Source organism: Chroicocephalus ridibundus, chromosome 13 (genome assembly GCF_963924245.1).
Source record: "Chroicocephalus ridibundus chromosome 13, bChrRid1.1, whole genome shotgun sequence".
Lineage (NCBI taxonomy): Eukaryota > Metazoa > Chordata > Aves > Charadriiformes > Laridae > Chroicocephalus > Chroicocephalus ridibundus.
The window spans coordinates 5153358-5178581 of record NC_086296.1 but is presented as its reverse complement, the minus strand read 5'-3'; the positions used below and the strand labels follow the sequence as shown (position 1 = coordinate 5178581).

General features: G+C 42.9%; 1 protein-coding gene across 12 annotated transcripts in view; it reads right to left on the bottom strand.

Moving 5' to 3' along the window:
• The window catches only part of KDM2B (lysine demethylase 2B), a 125444-nt gene that overhangs the window by 74222 nt on the left and 25998 nt on the right, over window positions 1-25224 (bottom strand). For 7 of the 12 annotated variants that reach the window (XM_063351383.1, XM_063351381.1, XM_063351386.1 and 4 more), the window contains 4 exons: window positions 15797-15975; window positions 14002-14108; window positions 4045-4138; window positions 2958-3111 (listed from right to left, as the gene is read on the bottom strand). In XM_063351383.1, coding sequence (XP_063207453.1) covers window positions 2958-3111; window positions 4045-4138; window positions 14002-14108; window positions 15797-15975 — 534 coding nt within the window. The other 5 variants (XM_063351391.1, XM_063351392.1, XM_063351393.1 and 2 more) reach the window with 5 other exon arrangements.

Here is a 25224-nt window from a genome sequence, read left to right as displayed (position 1 = left end):
CTTCTTGTTGTTGTTTTGTGGATAGTACCCATGATCCTGAACTCAATCATTTCATGATCACTACAACCTAGGGTGCCCCCAACCTTAATGTCCTCTACCAATCCCTCTGTGTTTGTCAGTACCAGGTCCAGGAGTGCTCCTCTCCTTGTTGGCTCCTGTACCACCTGTGTCAAAAAGTTGTCATCAATGCACTGGAGGAGCCTCCTGGACTGTGCATGCCTGGCTGTGTGGTCTTCCCAGCAGATATCGGGGTGATTGAAGTCCCCCATGAGAGCATGGCAAAGTGTGGTGTATTTGTCAATCAACAATTATGCTGATATCAGCATAACTATATTAAAGGAAAAGGCCAGGTTCCTAGTTGATTTTATGACTTTACCACAGACTTTACCAGAGTTGATCATCCTTGACTCAGCAGTGGGAACCAGTAAAGCAGGAGGTGAGAACTTGTAGCGGTGGATCACTTCTTTGGAGAAGTCCTGTGGGGACATCTGGAGTCCATGTGGGGCTCCTACACAAGACCCCCAGAAACAGTATCCCTCAGAATCCCAGCTCACTTCTCCCCACTCCACGCTTAGGAGGGACTCCTAAAATGCTGCAAGATGCACCTCGGCCCATAACGACTCCCTGTGCTGACAATACTTTGCTCAATTTCTCCTTGATACCACAGCTGTGATTGTGCCTCACGGTGCTTTGCAGGGTTAGAAGCACGGGTAGAAATTAACTGGTTTAAACTTAATCCTGTAAGGATGATGGCAGCAATAGAGAGGAAAATACCCTGAGGCCCTGATGAGCACTATAATTATGCCTTCTGTAAGAATAACTCCCATTCTTGTCCAAATGGTTTGTAGTTTCAGGGATTTACTGGATCTACTGCTGATCCTAGATTCTCAGAGAAACCTTCCATCTCCCACAAGCCTATGATCTCACTCCCTCATGTGTCTTTTTACAGTTTCCTCTACCTGCTTCATCCTTACACTACTATGGTATAATAGTGTTTCTACGACCACCCCCAAAAATGACTTAAAAACAGGAGCAGCACAGGATATTTTATGGAAAAGGTCCTTTGCTGAAATGCTCTCCATTCACAGTCCAGCTGGGCACTAGCTGTATCATTCTATGCTTTCTGTGACCAGACCTGTAATTAGAAGGTATTTTCCTCATGGATGAGTTGAGGCTGGTCCTGAGTTTATCAGGCTCAAGTATGAAAGTATGGGACACACTAGTTTTACGGGCACCCATTATCAGAACCTAAACACTATCAACTCTTATACATACAAAACACATTCAAACATTAACTAATTTTTACACAACTATGCTCAATTCGCTGACCTGGAATAGCCTTTAATTAGGTATTTCTATAGGCTTAAAAAAAAAAAAAACAACACAGAAATAATGCCTTTTCACATAAATAAGAGATTTGCAAATAAGTTTTCCGAGCGAAATAAAGCAGAGCAAAACCCCTTAAATCCATGAGGTGCTTACACAGAAATTATTCATATATGCCTTTCAAATATGGCATGGAGCCTAAAATGTCTGAGGTATTGGCATTTTTGTACTTTGGGCTTTCCTAAGAAAACAGAAACTACAGTCAAAAACCACATTTGGAATCGCTTCACTTCAGCCACCATGTTACAGTTGTGTCCTGCACAAGCTCCCACAATTTGCTGTATTCCAACTGCTGAGCATGACTAAACTAACATACAGACAGTCTTATTCGTAGGAGGCTGTTCACAGGGGAATGAAGATAAATACGAAAATGCAGTAACGGGATCTAGGCAAACAGCATAGGCACACTCAAACACCCAGTTCAAACAGTTACAGCACATTCTGACCTGTTTCAAGGGAAGACCTAATTCCTTTAATGGATTAACTCCTCCACTCTCAAAGTCATTTTGCCTGTCACCTCCCAGACTGAGTCTTACCAAATACTTACAAATTTGCGGCCTTCAACGATGCTCCCTAGTTGGCAAGAACATTGTTGCTGTCTTCACATGACCTGCATTCTGTCTGTCTCCAGGATCAAAAAATAATAATCCTATCACCACAGAGTGATTCTAGGGCTGAAGAACTATCTATGACTTTCTGTCATGTAGAAAAGCTACCAGTATTTATTTCCCTGGTAAGATCCACTAGACAGAGCCAATATATTATATCATTATAAACAAACTTATGGCCCCATAACAGTCAAAAAGAGCAAAGCCTGTTATCATCTTAAATGAGAAGCGTTACAGATTGCACCATCCTTAATCCAGTTTACACAGGAGCACAAGGGGCTGAAGCCACCAGCGTTGAAAGCAGCAACTATTTGGTTGCTTTGCAAGAAAAGCCTGAATCATGCAACACAGCTACTGAGGTGGGCAGTAGTGTAAAAATTAAGTGTGACTAGGCTGCTGGAAGATGTCCAGATTGAGCACAATCTCCATCACCAGAAGTTCTGAAGAGTTTTGATAATAAAATAAAGTTGTTTCCCCAAGAAGCAACCCTGAGAGAGCACAGCCCCTGCTCTTCCATGTACTGGAATCTCCACTGAGCTCCATCAGGGAATCGTGACCCATCTCTGGCTACAGACAGAGGCAAATAAGTACTGAACTGCAGGTGAAACCTGCCAGAAGAAATCACAAAAAGCAGAAAAATATTTTTGCAAGAAAGCTAACAATAGCAAAGGTCAGTATGATTCTGATGAGAAGCAGCGGACTGACAGCCCCAGAGACCCAAGTCCTCTCTCCTTTTCCCCAGTACAGCACAAGCAATCACTGCACATACTTCTCCACAGTAGATTTTTCCATCAGTCTGGACGAGAAAATTTCTGGAAAATTAAATGCGTTCAGTCCCCAGCCTTTCTTTTGTCATAGCAAATAAAGAAGTCAATACGGGGTTTAAATGTGAAGAAATGTTTTACAGAGAACTGTTAGTCAAACACAATTCCAGTGATTCCAAAAATAGTTAACAAGCGATACCTGAAGGAATGAAGAACGTATACCCTTGTTTCAGCTCAATTCTTTGGCATCGTTCCACCCTGTCTCCCAGAAAGATATCACTTTGCTTTCCTGAGAGAACCCATTCTTCATAAAGTTCTAGATTCTGCAGAGTAGGCGGAATCAACCAGAAGATCTAAGAATAAAATAAAGCTTTAACTATTACCAGCAGTCAACAAAAATAAATAGCCGAGAAATTCCAACAAGGTTATCATGTGTTAGACAAATGAACGCATAACACCAAGCCTGCTTTCTACATAAAACACATGTTTTCCAGGTGTTGTACGCAGAGGCACACAGCGGATAGCAGCAGCAATTAGTCCATGTGCTAGAAGTGGCAAGGTAATAATTGTCAGTTGTCATCTCTCTTTCATGAAACATCTTACTCAAAAGATGCCTGCACAGTTTACTTTCAGTTCAAAACAGTGTGTTGGTATAGTACAACTTCATTGGACTATATAGATGAACAGTATCTGTACCACAGAGATGTTCAATCTGCTGTATTTATTTCAGTTCCCAACATATGCTGTCTATACCAGAATTGGGAAAAGCAACCTAAAACAGTAAAGATGTGAATGTAGCCATACATGCTGTATATTTTAACACTTCTGTATCCTGTAATATTTCAGTTAAGGCATAGTGTGCATGTGCACACTAAAGTAACATGGAATATCTAAAAAGAAACAGAAGCTCTAGCTGCAGAAGGAGACTTGTGAGGGCACTCTGACCCAACAAGGGTACACACAGCCACATACTCACTGCAAGACACTTCTAAACCATGCAGCAGTAACAAGCCTAAAAGCACCACCAACAGCAAACAATACATTTGATATTTCAAATAAATCACTCGTTTGTTTCATAAAAGTGAATGGTGTCCTTCTAGTTCAGCAAACTCCCTGTACATCAACAAAGCTAGCTGAAATAGACTGATCACTGACTAGCCCCCTGTCGTCCCCCGCCCCCCTCAAAAAAAAAAAAAAAGAGAAAAAAGTAAAACAAAAGAAAGCAACCCTTCACTCCATAAGACGCACAGAGAAATAAAAACAAGTATCAAACAAGGTTCACCTACCTTCCCCCCACGGAAAACGTGATACCACACTGAAGTGCCACCAAAATCAATATGAAAATCAGTGAAGCATCCTTTCACACTCATCAAACAGTACCTGTAAGCAGAGTGAAGGACAAAAATGAATCAGTCTGCAACAGTATATTTCACGTCTTGATTTGCAGAGGTTAACTGCGTGTGTGATACTGTTTCCACCAATTAAGCTTCTGCATTTATAGTACTGGAATTTGCCACATGAAGTAACTATAAGTAGGTTTCTGCTGAAAAATTACTATCTCCACATTTGAGTTTGCTATTCATACGACTGGAACGAAAGCCTTCAGAGTTAAGGAATGGAAAAACATTAGGAGTTATGTTGTTTAGAAATATTTCTTATGCCACTGCCAATCCCTGGGGTGATCTTTTTACTGCTCTCCTTCACCGCTTGAGAGATATAACCTTCACCAAGAGTTGTACACAGATTGCTTCAAAGAGCAAAGTTTTGAAAAATCTAATTTGCTTATAAATCCTCCTGAATGTTCTTTACCTACTTGCCGCTAATGCCATTTTTGCAAGGATTGGGGGACAGAAACCTCATTTGGCAAATTAACTTCTTTTTGTTCACATTTCTAAGCATTTCTGCATCAAAATACATAAAGGAACCAGCTGGCAGCATCGCTAAGTATCAAATCCACTATTTTTTATGCTGTCTTGATTCATGTTTTCAAAGCAGTTTAAAGTCAGCATCGCTGGAAAGAGATACAAGAGCTCTCATCTCGCTGCATGAATCTCAAGCCTCCAGCCACCATCTGTAACTAATGGCCGAATTACAGCCGCTCTTCTCACTATAGGCACCTTTGCAAACGCAGGAAACACACAGCACTTAACCCACTAACCTCTTTTCCTTGTTCCGGTCTCCGTTTCATGGCTTTTTTTTTTTTTTTTTTTTTTTTTTTTTTTTTTTTTTTGAGGGGGGGTTTTATGGAAACAGTACCGGAACGGGATTTGTCAAAAAAAAGAAAAAAGGTTTCATTTAACTGTGTCTTTTTCTCATCACATTCAGGTAGGGAGAATCTCAGCAGTATGCAGACGGCGTGCAAAAGTCCCTCTAGATGATAGGCTGGAAAGGACCTTACCATGTGTCTGCAGAAGGCTGGCAAATCAGAGAGACTATAGGTACATAAGAGCCCGCTGCCTAGCAACCACATCCCGAGCCCGAGTTGACAGAATGATACGCAATGCTGTCATGAAGACAGTCAATTTGTGGGCTTCAGAAAAAGGTCCTGCGCCTTCAACTCACAATTAAAACCTCTCCTTGTGCAATTACACGTCTCTCCTCTTCCCCACTCTGGAATTTTTTTTTATTATTTTTTTTTTAATCCTTCAGAAGCAGGAAGAGAGCTTTTTCTGCCCCTGGGGTATTTCAGATGCCTCAAAAATCACAGCCAGCCAAGAAGCTGTCTAGACTCTCAATATGCTCCATTTCAAAATATGAGTCCTTCCCTCCCAAATACATTTTTTTTTTTAATTTCTCCTTTTATGTTTCCTCTACCAAGATGTTGTTGATTACAAGTCAGATAGAATTTAAAAACAATAAAAGAAGCCCAGAAAGGAAGTTGCCTTTCTTCCAGCCAAACTGCAAAAAGTCACAGATTGACTAATTGCTCATAAAACAGAAAAAAAACCAACATGGAAATTCTGTTTGTGGGCAGTGTTGAGTATTAGAGGTTTGTTTGTGTTGTTTTAAAGTAAAAAATTCAAATTCTCATGGAATCAATTATTTTCAGCTTCCAAAAGGTCAGATGTGAAATACACCACACTAACAAAAATTTCCTAAGACAGTGCTACCTACCTACGATTACCCATTCATATTAACATATTCTGAAAGCGCACAAATGGCCTAAGCATTAGCTGGTTTTATTTATTCCTCAGTAGTCAACGATCTAAACTTGAAGCTGTCGATCTGTTTGTGTTCAGAGAGGAAATAACAGGATTGAATTATCTGTTAAATCAAAGTGCTTAAAATTTAGTTTTGTGAGAAAACACCAAGATATAACTGTGAACACGCAACTCTCTTTTTCCTTGTTTTCCCCATTTTCCCTCTGTTTTCTTGAAACTCCTCTAAACACAACAATTTCTATTCCAGTAAAGGTGGGTTTAGTGAAAGAGCCACATATGGTGATTAATAAAAACCCACAAAGCATTTTGAAAAAAAAAAAAAACAAACAGTTTTTCTTTCCATCCACAAACAAGCCATGCCATTTAATTTCTACCGTTAATCTTACAGGGCTGCTTTTGTCCAACCTCAACAGCCACCGAAAGGCTCAGGCGCCTGAAAAAGCGATCTTCCGCCATATAGCAATCTCCCTTGTTGCCAGAGTCTGGCACAATGCCTTTGCATTGACCTCTACAGCTTCCTCTTCCAATGTACACCGCAGTCACATGGTCCCAGCACAGCTCCATGCCACAGCTAATCTTATACACTGCTCCGCTCCGACCTCAGCAAGCGGCTTCTCATCACTGACTGCTGCTAATTTGGGGAACGACTCAACTTTTCAGGTTTTTCCATTAAAAAAAAAATAAATAAAAAGAGAGAAAAAAATTAAAGCCATAACACAGCATCCATGTTGAAAGAAATCTAGAAACTTCATCCCACTGCGTGCTCTGGTATCAGCTCTCTGCCTTCCACGCTCTGGGCCACAGCAGGTAAAGTGGTCACAGGAACACAATCCCAAGTAGGGCACGGGGAGACAATCTGACAAGAGTTACACCCTGAAAACACAGGTGACACAAAAGATGCCCCAACTTTTTTTTTTTTTTCCCCACAACTGCTTCCGCATCCAATCCCTGCAAACTCCACTTCATCTCCCTGCACAACCTCAATTAGGGTTTTAAAACATGCAGCTGCTTGTAATCTGTTGTGGGGGAGCTTCCCTTCCCCTCTGAAGAGTTTGTTTTATGGTCTCCACAAGCCTGAAATTGTTCAAGCTAACGTATTATTATTTTGGAGGAAGGATTTGCAGTGTGGGGGAAAGAGGAACTTTCCCAAAAAAAATCTGGGGAAATCTGTTAGAGAAATGATGCGAAGAAATATGGAGTAACCTGCAAACTCACAGGGAAGAACACACACAGAGATGCCCAAAAAAGAGAGAGGGAGATGATACAAATGAAGGTAAACCACTAAGCAAACACGGGGAGCTGGGAACACAGAAACAACATAGAGACACCGCTCCATCAGCCAGCGCAGATACCACACTCCCAGGCAAACCCACAATGCACTCGCCACGCATAGCTACAAACCCGCAAGCAAACAGAGAAACAAAGACAGCGACGGACACGCCGGGATGCAAATGCACAGACGCGCAGGCACACACACAGAGGCAGGGGAACGCAGAGGCGCAGCGTTACATGCACATGAACTCGGGGGAGACGCGCGAGCACACGCAGAGGCAGCATTACCCTCGGCTTAGCTCCTTTTCTCTCGCAATAGGTACAGCGCACCATACGGCTCTATTCCCTCTGGCATTGCAAGGGCTCCCCTGCCACTGAGCTCAGCCCATAAACCACTCCCAAACCCCAGCAGAGGCTTCTGTTTTTTGTTCGGGCCAATGAGAAAAGTATAGCTCACTCTTCCTTCCTCCCAGGAGCAGCGCCGGCTGGTTGAAATCCCTAAGCCTGAAACCGAATACCACAAACCCATGAGCCAACTGCAAGTGCCAAAGCGGGGGGAAAGGAGCAGGCCCTGCTCTATGTTGGATCTCTCGCTCCCTCCTCTCCCCCAGGCAGAAGGGGTGCTCCCAGGCGTCGGGCAAGGGAGGCTGCGGCCGTCCCGGGCGGCATCCCGGGGTCCCCTTCTCCCAGGCCTGGCCTCACAGCATCTGGAAGCGGGAGCTGGAGGGGAGACGGCAGGAAACAATAGCTACCTTTGGGCGACTCCTCACGCTAACGGCCTGACCCGCACCGAGCAACACTCCCACACTGGGGCCCTGTAACTGAAAGCCACAAATTACGCTGCAAGACAAAAGAAACCATTGTCACCCGGGAGACACGGGGCCAGTCCGCCCGGCCCGTCTGCCGCCCGGCCCCCACAGGGAGCCACCGGCCTCTCTGCAGGGAAGAGCCCCAGCTTCTCCTCAGGGAGGGCCCCTCAGGGAAGAGCCCCGGCTCCCTCTGTTGTCCCAAAGTCCCATTTCTAAGGTACATCAACCCCTCAGGGACGAGCCCTGGCTTCTCCTCAGGGAGGGCCCTGGCTCCCCGCTCAGGGAAGACCCCTGGCTTCTCCTCAAGGAGGACCCCTCAGGGAAGAGCCCCGACACCCCCTGTTGTCCCAAATTCCAATTTCTAAGGTACATCACCCCCTCACGGAGGACACCCACCTCCAGCCCCCATCGAGGGGCCCTGGGGAGCCCAGGCCAGAAGACCAGCCGGCCACCAGCCCCACAAAGGCACCAGGCCCGGTTCGCCCCTCAGGAGCAGGGCAGCCCGGCTCAGGTAACCAGCGCTTCCAGTAAAAGACAGTTCAGCACTTCCAGGCTGAGGGAAAAGCAAACCACCACCTATCAAGACCAAATAGTAACTAATCATTAAACACGGTGCGTGCACCAGGCACTTCAAAAAGCACATGAAAGACCCGGTTCCTGCCCTGAGGGGGTTACGATCTGAGTCAGTCAGACAAAAACAACACCTGAGATAACAGAAAGCCTATTTTCTGCCACAGCACCTCAGTCTGCACCAGAGATTTTGTGAAATTACACTCACAGATCCTGCTGGACCCAAAGTTACGTGGCAGCACTTTGCTTGTCCCAGCTTTATCCTGGTCTTACCTGGAGCTCACATCCCAGCACCTGAGGGGACCTCACAGCGTCAGGCCTCTTGGTTTTTGTTGTGGTGTTGTGTTTTGTTTTGTTTTTTTAATTGGAAGCTTAAATTTCTGAGAAGGCACCCACTGCTGCAAGGAAATGAACCAAGCTGCCAATTCACAGCGAGCCGGGGCCGTCTGCCCCTGGAACAGCATTTTGGTATCAGTGAGAACACGACTCGTTTCTCCATCCTTACAACATGGCTGTTCGGCCCCAGGCTCACCACAGTCTTAAATGCCAGCACTTGTTCCAGTTACACAAGTGATGCTGCAAGTCCTCCAAGCTCTACGCAAAGGAGGATTTGCGACCAACACACTGACTTGAAGACATTACATTTTATTTACTTTGCTCGCTTGTAAAGTTTTAATGAGAACTTGCACTTATTGGTCTAATTTTCTTGTACTTAATTATATTTATAGAGCGGTTTTGTATCAAAAGCAATTCACAAATGACATACAAAGTGCATATGAGTATCTCACATGCATAAAACAGCACCAGGTTGCGTTGTGGGACCTGCGAGCTCCCTCAATTCAAAGGGCCATCTCTGTCTCCAGAGGCACACCCTCAGCTTCTAATTAGACCACAGCTCAGCAGAGCATTTTAGCATCTGTTTAAATCCATCCCTACTTAGTAAAGGAATGAATAGAAAGGAATGGATGGCTGAATAATAGCTTAGGAGAGGGGAAAATAGGGCTGACTGACTACATGGTAACAGAGCAGCATCCTTTTGTCAATACGTAGATGTTTCATACAAGATACCCCATCCTTAATTGAAGAATAACAGCGACATAAAGACCTATTATAGCATTGCTTAGATATTTTAAGTAACAGGAAGAATTTTGAAGCCAAAAGGGTGTTACAGTGACTGAGGCTTTCATTTTCATTTGCTCCATAGCACAAACTTTATCAAGTCGTAAAAAGTTCCTGTTACTATTTCTATAGCCATCATGTCCTGGCACACTTGCTATTTCACTGCCACTGCTTTGCAAATACTCTTGCAAGGCTACAAACGTAAAAGCTAATAAACAGAGAGGATAATTTCAGCAGGGCTACCTGTTTTGATAAATGAGACACCAAATTAGTGCATTGTTTGGTTTGGTTCAGGCTCACCTGTATCCAGATTGCTTCAGTTCTGGGTGAATTTAAAGACAGAACTAAATCAGGGCTTGTTTCGAGCTACCTGAAAGTGGTTATGGTGCACCCTGATGAAAGGAAGCAGTTCTGAGCCCAGTTCAGTTTCCTTTTGTCAGTTTCCTACCTTCTGGATTTGCAGTACCGCAGACATCTGAGGCCATACAACAAGCTCATGCCTCTTAAAGCTGATGTTACAACAGCCCTGCCTTTTCCTCCTGCCCTGGCTCCTGGTTACACAGCTCTCTGCCCTCCCTCAATCGGGTTCCCATGTTTGTGAGGCCCTTTGCAGGAACTTGCACCCAGAGACGTGTAAGAGGGGAGGCAGGAGCAGGCTTCCTCGGTAGCGATGAGCTGCTTGCTGTGCTCACCCAGAGCTTTGTGGCCCTGCACCTTGTCTGAGCTGCAGAAGGGGTTTGTTGATGATCTGCTATTTTTTTTATCCCCCCCTCCCCCCCCAACTCTTCCACACTGCCTTTTGGTTGGCGCAAGCACTTATGCAGCCATGTGGTGGCTTGGATGGCCTGAAACATAATCAATTTTTCTTCTTTATTTCTGAGTCGGTTTTCAGCCAGACCAGTCCCCAGTCCAGTTTAATCTGCAGCTGCACAACGGCATGTTCTAGCAATGAAGATGGGACAATGTGGGCATGGGACTGTTTTTTCAGGGGCAATGCCAACTTATATCAGTTTGAAGTTTGTCACACTACAATCTCAGCTAGCCATCCCCTTAATTTCTCATATTGTCTTACTGCTTAAGAGGTAGTACTTGGAAAGTTTTACGTATTTTTGACATAAGTCATTTCCGCACTTAATTCAGTCCTCTAAGGCACCTATTAGGTAAATAGTCAGTTACTTATAGGCAGAAAAATAACCTCATTACCCAGAATTTTTTAAAAAAGTTAATGGTGCAAGTCCAAGTGAAAGCCAGGGCGGTCTCCAGTGCGTGTAGTGCTCCTGGTAACCAAAGCAGCGCAGCAGATGGAGCGTTCTCTAACTTCACTCCCAGCACGGAACTTGACGTGCAGGAGCCAAGACAGACATTTGTGTCTGGTAATGCCATCTGTGTCTGCAAAACCACAACGCTTTCGCTGGAGTGCTTTTTGTTTGTAGGGAACACGTTAATGGTGGGTATCGCATACTGCAAACTCTTAGTATTATGAGAATGCTAAGAACAAGAATGAAATGAAACAATCCCATTTCTGAGCAACCACGGTCATTAAAATAAAGCATATTCATACTGATGATTTACATAAAAGAATGGGCAGCACGAAACAAGGGACAGCACTGACATTTAGCTCCACAATTGGACATGATCTCTTTAAATAGGACTCATACCCTCTGGGTACTCCCAGCGATAGCTGGGACAAGTATCTATACAGGAAAGGCTCCATCTGAATTTCCAAAGATGGAGAAAGCTAATCTCTTGAGAAGTTCATATTTAAACTGGACAAGTTCATGGAAGAGAAATCTCTTGAGAGTCACTAAGCACACAGAAACCACTTCCACCTCAGGATATTCTCTGCCTGAACTGCAGACAGTGGAAGTTCAGAAGACAATTTGAAGGGGCGGCATCATTTTATGCTCAAACTGTTCTTACACTCCTCCCAGAGCATCTATGACAGCAGCCAGTTTACTGAGCACCACGGATCTTTGTACTGATCCAGTACAACTTCTCTTGTTCTCCTAGACTACCAGCGTTTGTTATTGCTTTTTGTTGCTTCTTCAGACTGATGAGGGGTTTCTGCCAACAGTGCTGTAAATCAGCTTTCTTTAGTCTTTACGCTAGGTGATGCTCACTAGCAACATCCTCACCCTCATCACTCCAGCCGCAGCACCCTTGTCTTTATCTCTCACACATGGTAACTCCTTTTCCCCACATCAAACTCTATTGTCACATTTCAAGCACTTACAGTCTTTCACTATTTAGCTTCCCTCTACCTATCACATCTACTAGTTTATCAAGCTGTCAACCTCCACCTTCACTTTGCCAGTGACAGCAACCTCAATGGCTCTGTGTCTGCTTCTTCATCAGGCATCTCCTTCCTTTCTACCAGGCCATCCCCCACAAATGGGAAAAACTCCATGTCAAAATCTGTTGAATCGCTACTTCTCTAAAATCCCTCTTTGAAACCTACCATCTGGCATTTCATGATGCAAGTAGTGAACTGCAAGAATATACTCTGCTTTTTCTACTAAATTCTGTTAGTCATGTTGCTACCTTATCCTTTAAGCCACCTCTGCCTTGCTTTGTTTACTTGCTGCATTTTTTTCAGCATCTGGAGTGTGCCTGCTCTAAGAAAGGGACTGTCTTCTTTACTTCTTACCTTGTACAATCCATGAATCCTGAAGCCCTAAATCATGATTCAGTTTCTTAGCTCTGGCATATTATACATAATGTTATTTAACAGACTAACCACTTGGGAAGCAAAATGCCCGAGTTCTATTTTCTGCCCCGTCACTGGCTTATTGAGCGACCTTAGGCGAGTCACTTAGGACATTTCCAAATGCATATGTGAAATTTGGCACTCCATATCTAGTTACTCTGACAAGCAGTTTACTTTTTTCAGAAGGATAGAGTATCTTTAGCTTCCACTGAAGTCAGTGGTGCTGAGCATGTCGTAGGTCCAGGCTTCCCCATGATGCCTGCCACAGAGGCTCTTCTATTATGGAGACCTTTACCTTTTAAAATGTTCATCTTTTACAGAGTGAGAGTAAACGCTGCATATCACTTTCTGACTGCGCACTCCTTTGTATATGTTAGTACCAATCTATTTTAGACATTACAGTTTTGAAACAGTTCTGAGTGATTTGCAAAACACTAGAGGTCGGTTCAACAGCAGAGCCTGGGATGCCACCACCATTAGGTCTGACCAATAGAAAATGCCTCTAAAACAGAAACAGCAGTGAAAGGCTCCCAGGATTATATGGTGTTCGTCAGCCATACAGGTCAACACCTATTTCACTTGTACCAATTCCTATGAAACTTACAGTGCACAATTAGTTTCCTTTTCCAAACATCACATAAAAAAAGCTTGAAGGAAGATATTCAAACAGAAGAAAGAGTGAGCTGATGTTATACTATCACAACCTGCCCAAAAACTAGACCGAGACTGGCACAAGCAGGACAAACCTGCCCTGAGTGCGTTCTCTGAAACAGGAAACACAGCCTATATAGTTAGTACAATATTTGATCTTGAAAGTTGAAAAAGTCAACACAAAAATGATCTGGCATGAAGGACAGTGACAGAGTTTTTGGGGAGACACACAGCTATTAAAAATGGACTTCAAGTTAATTTCACAAAACAGAATCATAGAACAGTTGGGTTGGAAGGGACCTTTAAAGGTCATCTAGTCCAAACTCCCCTGCCACGAGCAGCGACATCATAGAATCAAAACATCTCTCATCTAATAACTTTACAGCCATTAGTAGTTTAGAACCTGGGAAGGATCTGAACCCAGCCTACAGAGGTACCTTGACGATACTGTGTGAACTGTATCACATATCTGCATCCTGGGAAGTGATTTCTTTGGGCAGCACTTTTGGAGAATTTATTATTTAAGGTCAGTCTGCCATTTTCAAAACAGAGTTGATCCAAACTGAAAATTAAAAATGCACTTTTCAAATTGATTTAATTAAAGATTGTATTCAGCAACCTGTAGATTATTTCTCAATTTAAAATATTTAGAATAAAATGTGTTGAGAACTTCTAAATATTAGTATTTAGAACAGACTATTCCTCTCTTAAAGACTATAACTACAGGCTTTAAGAACATGAAGTATCCATAAAGTTCTCAAATACAAAATTGTTCTCCTTAAAAGCTGGTAGGTATTGCACAGCTCAAGCAGGTCAGCCACCCCCCCCCACTTCCGGCTCAATGAAAAATAAATAAATCATTATTTCCTTTCCTACCAGCTTTAGAGTTCAAAAGGAGTTAATTAAGGAGGAGTGGAGCTTTTTAAAGTTTTGTAAAGACTTGAACAAACTTACTTTTTCACTTTAGGGTATTTCATCTCTGAAATAGCATTGGTAGCATCCGTCTGTCTCTCCTTCAAATGCTGGGGCCACATATTATCCACCCAGTCAACCAAGTCCACCTGAAAGTCCCACCAAAATCAACTGTTAATCACTGAACACATGGTAGGATACACTCCTGATGGTTAAAACCCTAACAATGACAGCAGCAGACCAGTAGATGCTCACAGACAGCAAGAAGCTGCTGTTCAGCAAAAGTCCTATGGACCCGACTTCTAAGGTGCAGCACTTCGTCACCACAACTCAGCCCTTTGCAACCAGAGCAAGGAGAGTTTTGCAGTCAGTTTAACTGGGTGCAAATTCTGACCTATGGGCACCTGTGAGCACCTTCTCTTGCAGCATCACCTGCTGTCTGTCTTCAAATGCATTTTTGTAGCTGATAGCCTAGAAATTGTATTTATGAACATTAAAATACAAACATAAAAGAGATTATACTATTCCAATAACTTACATTTCAAGGAACATTAACACCATTGTTCTGGACAAATTCTGATTTGAGTAATTACGTTATCGCCTACTGTGCATTTCCTTCATTGTTCTACTTGAGTATAAATTGACCAAAGTTCTTGTCCAAAAGCCAAACTTTTAGGAAGTGTAGGCAGGAGAAAGCAGCGACAACTGAGCAATTGGAAACATACTGCCAGCAAGGTGAGGAGGAGATGGAAACTGAAGATTGTTCAGGGACGTTGAAACACAGCTCTTGCGCTGGGTGCCAGAGCACAAACTGCAATCTGTCCATCACAACCACAGCAAGGACAAGCCTGTGACTCATTTTTCGGTCTGTCTTATGATGGAGCCTGTGCTAGCTATCCAGAACACTCCCTTCTGGTTATGCAAGCGGATCACATGCGCCAGCTTTCAAAACAATGGAAAACACCAGTCGGCTTGGGAAGTCCAACAAGGCAGGCTGTAGTGCTGCGTTTGGCCACAGTGTGGCTGTACACCGCGACCCAGCTCAAAGAATCATCCTCCATTTATGAATGAATGAATGAACCTCCATTTATGGGTCATTAAGGACTGCAAGACTTATCCTAGGCCTTGGTGACTGTGTGCAACAAGAACAGATAAGTCATGGTTAGCACCCCACTTAGCCTCTTGTCTGCTCTTGGCCCACCCAAGAGCGTTATTCCTGTGAGTCAACTCAACTGTTTGTATCCCCAGAGGATTTTCGTAATAGGGCAATTAGCACATGAAATTCTTGCAGATTGGGGCTGACCCATATCTATTTCTCCATCGGCACCAGGTACTGTTGATAACACACTCTTTGAAGAGAGGCAAAGGGAAATAATGCAGCCAGTAGAATCGTATTAATTCCGTGAATATCACAGTTGTATATGAAAACAAAATTGATGGTTACTGCCCTGATTCTGAAATAATTCCCACATCCTGATAATAGCTTTAAATTTCCTCCTCCTTAGAGGAGGCAAAACAATAGACAGGTATTTAAATTTGGATGGAATTTCCCCTAAATAACTTGAGAGGAATTGGGTATCTATGCAAATTGCATGATTAAGAGCTCATCTGGTACCTAATTCCTATAAATTAAGTTCCACTGTCAAGGAACTTTCCACCTAGGTAAAAATGAGCTACCAGACATCTACCCAGGTAAAAATGAGATCCTAACACTAAAAAGACAGGAGTTGCAGGTGCTTCGGATCACTTTGTTTAAACTCCATGTTTTATTTCTTACAAAGCAACTGGTGACTGGGAAGAAGCTGAAAATAAACACCATCACCTTAGGATCCCTTACCACATTGGGACGCTTGACAATGTTCTCCAGCTTAGTGTGACTGAACTCCAGGCTGATGACATTGTAGAGTTTTTCACGCTGGGCCTCTGGTGTCTCATAGTATCTCACAAATTGAGACATGCTCATTTCAACGCCTTTCTGCGTGTTCACATCCATCACGTCCACTATCCGTCGGCTTCCTGCAAACACACAGAGACACTCTCAAAACATTTACCTTTGCTTTATTTTTTTATATATATATATAAATGATATACATATTATTTTATATATAAATATGTATAAATTCTCAATGACTGCAGGGAAACTGTTGTTAGAGGATGACAGACGAGCATCAGTCCCTCCATGGGTCCTAAGCAGCTTCAACAGTGAGCAGGGAACTATCTTGGCAGTGGACTTTGTGCCCAGTGTGACACTCAACAAGTCACTTGGCGTCTCTCTGCTTCAGAGATGGAGAGTTTCCTCCTTTACATGAATTGACATGAGCAGAAGTACAATAAAAACTATGAAGAAGCAACGTAATATGGTAGCAGGGGGCATGCAAGACAAATAGCTCTCCAAATCATACTCTGCGATTTTCTAAACATCCATATGCCTCTCAAGATGCTTTTGCTCATGTACAAAAATTATCTGTAAAGAGCAAACTGCCTTGCATTACCGGATGCTATAAACCACTGAACACCTTATACAGATTGCTGAGCATTCTCAATTCCAGTCATCCTCAGTGGAGATAAAAGCACTAAATGCTGTACAAGAGTGAGCCCCCACTTTGGATGTCTTGACAAAAACTACAGGACATACTTTCAGCTTCTCGAGTGGCAGACATACAAGTCTCATTAGCACCAGAATGTTGAACAGCAGTTTTAGTCGAGCCTTCGGCTTTACACAGATTAATCCACAATCTTCTCTTTGGCCAACTGGAAGGTTTCACCTCTCCCAGCAATTTCATCATCCTAATTAGCAGTTCATTTGTGTGTGAGCGAACGGGAACCCATGAGAGACATGCCTCATTTCCAGGAGAGAAGGATTCCAGCAAACAAACTCACAATGCTTCCAAAAAATCACTCCAAACCCATTTTCGCTGCCGAAGAAATAACTCAAAATAAATTGCATCAAAACAAAATGGACGGCCAATATATGCCATCAGAGGGAATTATTAATAATTACAGCACCTGGCCTATTGTGTGCTTGGGAGCAGTATTTCAGCAAGAATGATAGTTTGGATTGCATCACTCCATTAGAAACATCCTTAGCCGCTGATAGCAATGACAGTGACAGATGCGATAATGATTCTGGAAAGGAACTCAAGACCATAAAGCTTTGTAATCAAAAAGAAAAATTTATACAGTGTAAATCTGGAATAGTCCCACTGGCCCGTCAGTCAAACTCTCCACTACAGGGCCAGTGAACGGGATTTCATCCTTCGTCTGAGCTGGGGATTGTACGTTGTGTTGCCACCTTGAGGCAGGATGGGGAGGAAGTTTAGTTTTGTGTGTGAAAGCACAAGAATCCTTAAATTTGGTATTTGCATGTTTGAAACAAAATACATAAAATCTAGTTTTGAGTTGGGGTGTTTTGTTGTAGTTTTTTTAACTGTTAGCTTTACTGTCTAGGGGGAAAAGTCTCTTTTCAACTCAAGAGGTTAGCAACTGGGGTGAAGTCCTGTTAAACAGCCCCTGAATAAAAGGCCGCCTGATTTCTGACTTCCAGCGCCTGGGGATTAAAGCAGTGGCTACAGCTCAGAGGGGTTAAGTACACAGATACCAAAAAATTATATTTGAAGGACTGCATGACAGAGTCTGGGATCTGCCATATTATAGTCTAGGTTTGACCTCAGCTTTGCTCTTGTACGGCCTCTCAATTATCCTTTCTGAAAAAAAAAAAAAAAAAAAAAAAATCAGCAGTTACCTGATGAATCAAAAATATGAGGCCCAGTTCAATAGCAGGTTTGTTAAATGTATATGATTATCAATTACGGGCAGAAGAGCTAAGATTTGAACTGATAGTCTCTTGACTTGCAAATTAAAAAGTAATTTGAGGGGATGTTTTTCTCTTAAACCACAGTACTATCAAACAAGCCAATACATAATGATTCCTGGAGTACCGCTCGCAAAATTTGAGACATGTAATTACAGGTTAACAGCCTTGTGCTCGCTGCCCACTTCCTAGTGGTTCTGGCTTACTGCCAACTTCATCTCTTCTTTCCTGAAAAGACTCAGCGCTTTCTTCTATTTTCTGCCCCTAGGAGAAGGTTAAAAAATATCATCCAGAACGGGATACAGGTAAAGAACAAGGGGAAGAAGCATACAGAGGCTCCAAAAAGCGGTGGCAGGCTGAGAGATCTCAGGTCAGGCTGGATTTCTGAACATTTCCGATATGCATTTCACTTGATGTACCATTTCTGTTATCCATTTCCTAGATATCCCCTTGCTATGCTCTCACCCTGTCCTCCAGGAAGGGACCCCACTCAATGAAGCCTGATGCAGCCCAGCGAGTCCCAGCAGGACCCCAGCGACCCTGGCAGCCTCTTGCCCTCACACAGGCCACGTTCCTCGCTTTCAGCTCATCACTCACTGCGTATACCTGGATCCCTAGCTGGCAAAGAGCATCTCTTACAGCTGACACGGGAAGATTCAGTGCACCATGCACCACCTCATCCTTGGCTTCCCGGGATTTTTTTCCAATATAACTCTTCACTGAAGAACGCCTGAACAGTGCAGGATTAAGAGGCGTTGTTTCCTCTCCCGCAGCAGATGTGACTCAGAGGCAAAGTGGTGATGCTAGGGTTCACTGGAGGGGATTTTACAGCCTAAAGAAGAAACGTCTTCCTCCTCTACTGCTGCTTACTCATCAAGCACAAGTGAATCCCCAAAGGATCACAAAGACAGTAACTAAGAAACAAGCTAGCGCCATCTTTGACAAGAGAAACAGAAAAAAGCAAGAAGGAGAGGGAAGAATCAGTTGCAGAGAGGTAAGCTGGAAAATCAAATTAATCAGGAAGAGCTACTTTAGAACTATGCTTCATTTGAAACCTTAAAAAAAAAAAAAACTCAAGTTACTCCAGCCCACACATTACTAAAATCCACAGTAAAATTAAGGGGGGGAATAGCATATATAATATCTGTTCCCTTTATTTGGAGGCCTAGTGACCAAGATGCTGTAAAGGTTTTAACAGATAAAATCCTGTAACACTGCTATATGCTGCAATATCATTATTTTTTGTACATCAAAATTAACACCTGGAGGAAAAATGACTTGTGCAAAGCCCCTGCCTTGCACTGCCCACCCTGTACAAGTTGGTTTGGTTCGGAGATTTGCTCCTCTCTGTTCTGGGCTTCTTGGCAAAAATATTTTGAAAGCAACAGGGAGGCAAACATTGTCCTCTAGTCAGAAAGAGAACTGCACTTCATGAATGCAAGTTACACAGGCATCTTCCCTGCATCAGCAAACACTCTCACAAATCACAGCTTTACCAAGTCCACCCCAGAGAGAGACTGCAGGAGTGACAGGCTCCAGCTCCGAAGTCATTCAGCAAAGCTCTCCTCGATCTTCCCTGCAGAATTTGCACCCACGCTTTGCTTCACATAGAGAATATTCTACGATTTGCCAAAGAGGGAACAGTGAATGGGAAATTCTGGGAGTATAATAATCTCCTCTGGGGTCCAACAATTACCATTTCCCATATCTAAAAAGGTGAAGCACTGCCTTCCCCTGAAACAGCTTCGGACTTGCATCATCCGGGCCACCAGACTCCAGCCTTCAAAATAGCCCATCCTTTCCCCTGACGTGGATTTAGCATTGATATTAGGAGCAGTGGAAGCAAGAGATGGTCCATAAGCAAAGCAAACATGAACCACGCAGTAGAACACAAGAAATGCACAGGAGGTGTGAATCAGAGGTGAAAATTACACCAATGTTTTCTAAGCTGCTGTTTCTTCCCTAGGGCACCACTGCAGAGGAGGATTCTGTAAGAATGATTATCAAGCCTGTCCATTAAGAGGATAAAGCTAGCTTGGGGAATTATTTTAACCCTTTGCGACTGAGGATCTGTGCCCACAGTGCAGTATGGTGTCTACAACCAGAAACCAACCTCAAATGCGGAGGGAAAAGCCTGCTGGTCTTGCCTAATCTTTATGCTTCTTACAGGGAAAAAAATCCTTGGTTTGTAAAGCAGGATTTTTGGCAGAGCCTTAGGAAATCTGCTAGCTTCACTAGTGGGTTAATTGTACCTAAAGACCGAGGCTTTGACTTGCATCCCGGTTAATCCCCCCAGAGCTCCTGGAGATGGAAAGCACGTATTCTTCTGCTACCCACAGGAGACTATTACGATACCCCATACTAACTGGGAGGGATGCAAACCAGAGCACAAAGTCCTTGCTCGAGTGGAGCTATTCGTGACATTCGCTGCGTTTCAGACCCAGGGTAAGAACAACTTAACTAAAGAGAGATGTGTACCGATACCATCACTCCCAGATCCAGCAGAGGGCACAGAAGAACAAAGGGAAATCAGAGTCCAGCTCGGACACTTGCACACATCTCTCCCACATGCCTCCCAGTTGGTTTTCTCACCCAGCATTTTCCCCAGCACATTTTCCACCATCAAACAAGGATACCCAAGCCATGCAGCTCCCCCTTTGCTGTGCTCTGCCTTTCCCTATACACCCCCTCGCCCAGGTATCTGCCCCCCAGCTCAGGCCACGCTGACTGCAAAGCAGGAGCCTTTTCTGTGGGGATAAATTGTTTCCTCCTTAGGGACATGTAAAGCTAGGTGTACCTGACGCACACCTTCCCCCTCCTTCCCCTCTTCCGTGTCTGCAGCTTTATCATTTGGTATAAAACTGCCAAATTGCAATAACCCATGTTATTAGGCTTTTTTTCATGCAACAAAAGCTAAGGTATTTAGAGCATGGCCACAGGAAGAGCTTAAGGCAGCAAAAACTCTTAAGCCTTAATGCTACAGAGCAAGACTAAAGAAAGAGGCTCAGGGCAAATAGTGTGTTTTAATGGCATTATATAGAATCAATTAGTATCCTTACATCTACCCAAAACATAAACTAATTCTCAGCAATTCTTTGAAACTTCAGCCAGTGAAAAACCACATGGAAAAAAAAAATCCATATGCAAAGAAACATTTTACTTTTATTTTTTATACAGTATCCAAATGCATTAACCTATAGTATAAACATACTCCAGGTAGCTGAAAAGACAGAGCTAGCACACAAAGAACAACTACAGAAAGGAAAATAATACACGTTTTCAGGAAAGTGGGATGGGATATAATTTTGTTCAAAATCTTATCTTTTATTTTTCTATCAAATCTATTTTAAGACCATTGATCATGACCTAAAATGTCTGAACATAAAACATATTTAACAGTAACAGATAAAATACAGGAAAAATGTTATAAAAATAATTTCATGTTAATAGCATTTTGTAACATATTCTACACTATCAAGAGCATCTTTGCATACTGAGAGTCCTACAGAAATTAAATTATTTCGTTAAGTGACATGTTAATCTGGCAATAGCAGAGTTCTTTATTTTCCTAAGGACAAGTACAAAGAAGCGTTGATTGGATCAGTGTGATCTATTCTCCTTTTATATTTAGGGGAAGCTGCCTCTGACACAGAACCACACCCCAACAAGGAAAGGGCAATGTAGGTTTTTATGGCCTTATTTACATGGTAAATTCCGAGCTATAATGTGTTGTGATGTGCTCCACGGCAACATTAATGGTGGGAAGAAGAGCATAGCTGTGCCCGGGGCACCTGGCAACAGGTGCTAAAGCCCAGCTTGCAACTCAGCACCCAGCTCGGAGGGATGGAGCACACCTCGTCATCAAGGAGAGGTTTTGGGAGATGGCTGAGATGATTCAAAAGCTCCCTGCTCCTTGAAGGTCTCACCTCCCCTGTCCTGGCTGTGCAACCCTGACCTTCTCTCACTTTGACCCTGGCACTTCTCCAACTTTGGGGCAAGCAACAGATGACTAAGATATCAGGAAAATATTTTCCTTTGTCTGATTTTCTAGTTTTCTGCTGATAGTGTGAACTGGGTCCGCTCACTGAGGGGTTAGCCATGCACCAAAGCTGGACCAGGAGAAGGACCACAGGAGCAAGAGCCAGCATGGCACAAGTAGGAGTGGAACAGTCAGAACCGGGAGGGAAAGACTGCCTCTTCCCTTAGATCGCCTGCTCTGCCTCCTGAAATCTCATCATCAGCCCATAAGGAGAAACATTATAGCCTTGATTTCCTGATAGTTGGCAATTAGAAAATGGAAGACGACCTTCAGCTACCATTCATGTTACCAATTAACATATGCATTATATCAGCAGTCCTGCAGCTCTCCTTTGGTCTAGATTGGTATTTAAAGGTGTCACATCAATGGGCTGGCAACACCACTACACATCTAGTAGCCATACTTTAAATGAGGACATCTTAAGATGTATATAGCTGTGATTGCATCGGACCTCCAGAACATGGCGATATTAATATATATTTTTAAGTAAAGGCATAGCTACACTTGAAGGTCATTTTGGACTAAGGTAAATTATGAAACTAAACCATAACAAGTACCATGAAATATTGAGGATTTTGGGTGCTATCCCTCCAGAATAAGACAGCTTTTTTCTCGTTTGGATGAGCTAAAGCAGAGGATGCTTATTTCAGAAGAACAGTGTGACTATGGGGAGTTATTCTAAAATAGCTGTTCTGGTTAATTATCCCATGTGGACAACTCATTTTTAAATGCACTTGTAGGCAGAGGCTTTGAGATGACCGTGACCACATCAACGCATCAGTTCAATTTCACTTTCATGTTTTGACGTCATGGAAATAGATTCTTTTGAGAGATTTAACTTTTATTATAACATTCATTCAAAGCATATTTACTGCTGTTTATATCCGGACATGAACAAGACTGTTTTTAGCAAAACTGTTCCAGTTTAACTAAGATTTTTTTAAAGAGTTTGACTGTGTTAGGCAAAGGACAAAGTTAAAGAGAGCTCAAACAGGAAGCTCAGCTCTAAAAATAGAAATGGTTCTACTTCCAAAATGGCAAGTCAGCGGACATGCTAAACATAGGAAAGGGAGTGTTATAATATTTCATTTTTATTTCTAAGAGCCAAAAAAAAGCATAAAGAGGGAGCATCAAATACCTTCTCTTTATTTATTTTATTGCACAGAAGCCCTGATCATGGATCAAGTGGAGAATCATGCCAGAGGTAGAAGCCTACATCCGTCATGTTTTACCCAGCATCGGCTAGTGCTGAGAGCTAAACCACCATTAAAAAAAAAAAACAACCAACTAACTAAATTATACATATATATATTCCTCCCTCTCACTGCAAGGGAGGAAGACTCTGAGCTTTCTGCCAGGTCAACTTTCTGAACCACCTCACTGCAAGAAGGAGCAAAGCCTGTGCCAGCACACAGTGCAGGGGATCGGAAAGCAATGCCAGAAGTGGGGAGAGATGGAAGAGAATGCGCAGGACACCAATTTAGACTTGCTTAATTGGTATGGCAAAAAAACAAGATGCAGTGGGTAGCGCAAAGAATAGAGACACTATACCAGGGCACATAATAGGCAGCAATAGCGAAAACTAGATGCTAGTTTAGATTGCAAAAAGATCGTCTGGCACCGGAGTACAGTACTGGAATTAGAGGGACATGTTTCTATTTCCAGTCTATAAGGAACACTGGGTAAGTTTTAACCTCTCTCTGCCCCAGGTCCTGGTTTCATGATACAAACTGTTCACCGGTACTCAAGAAACTGATGAGGCTTAAATAATTTTTTTAAGCGGGGTCAGCTCCCTGCCTGCTTCACAGCACAGTTCCACAAACACCAGGGCAAGGGATGTGCACCAAGCACCGGCGCTGGCGGCTGCTGTGGGAAATCATACAGTGACACCGAGCCACAGCCCCAGCGTCCCCCTCTGATATTACAGACTGAAGCTTTTCTTCTTAAACAATAGGCTATTTAGGAGGCACAAACCCAGTATGTGTTAAATGAAGCAATGTCCTCTGAAAGTCTGCAATACGCCACTTTAATATAGAGAGGTTTCTACTTATACGTGCACTGCTCCACCTTAATATTGGTGGATGCCAAAGTCCCAAAGGGTTTCATCAGAGCTGCTACAAACTGCTTCAATTTTCAACAAATTAGGTAGAACCCTCAGACTGCAGGAAAATCACTAATGTAACCTTCACTTGAAAAAAAATCCATTCAGAAACTCTGAAGTCTAGTTTCTAATTTTAATTCTGCCCAGGAGAGAATGCAGCACAGCTCCACGACTTCATAATCCTTCCTAGACCTGAGCAAACAGGGAGCAGAGAGAGGAACAGCTCAGAAATCACATTACTTGTCTGCTCAACGTACACGACTGCTGGTGTCCCACAAAGAACTAATAGATCCCATGATAAACAAACAAAAACCCACCTGTCAAGTCCTACTGGTCCTGCTTACAGCAAAGTATGCTGATCTCTCTGTCATTATTGGTTCAGGGTTGGTAAGAGTATCCTAATAGCACTTGCTCAAGTCTGGAAAGGATTTATCTGTACTTCCTCACAAGCTACTATGAGATTAGGGAGTAAAATGAGTTCTGTATAGTACAGTACATCCCAGAAAGAGGGATGCAAAGAAAACAGGAGAGGTCGCTCAAGGGAAAAGAAAGGAAAAAAGACAAAGACAAAAGGATGAGCCAAGAAGTCTTCAGTGCTGTACTTGGAAAAAGAGAAACTTACTAGACAGAATTGGAATGAATTGCTTCAATACAACAGCACTTTTTTTTCTTTTTTATATTGTCCAGATGTTTCCTCTTTGTAGTTCTCACATTTAAAAAGAAATGCAACAGCTAGAAGTCTGGCCAGCTCACATCAACAGTACTTATAAACCCCTTTATTGATAGAACATTGGTTTGACTCCATCCTAGCTTAGAGGCACTTGGAAGTTATCATTTTCAGTAGTAATATTTATTGGCTGATTTTAGTTGAGGTCTGACTTAGCAGATTTCCCAATTACAGAGAAGCTTCAGAGCATGAAGCACGTTGGCAGTCCCAACAGCATGACTGTGAGGACATTTGGAACTTGATTTTAAAAACAAAATGATGAAGGAACTGTTTGTTTTTATAAAGACTGGATCTCAAACACATGTTGCTGTAATCATAGAATGGTTTGAGTTAGAAGGGACCTTAAAGGTCATCTAGTTCCAAGCCCCCTGCCCTGGGCAGGGACACCTCCCACAGACCAGGTTGCTCAAAGCCCCATCCAACTGCAAATAGCCTTACAACATCTGAGACAAATCACTGGCCTCGACATACACTGCTTTCTGGTCTTCCATTTTTCCCCTTGAAGAAGTTTGTAGCCAGGTATATAACTCATCTCCCTTAAAGCACAGGTTTTGGTTTTGGATCCTCAGATCAGTGGGAATAACACT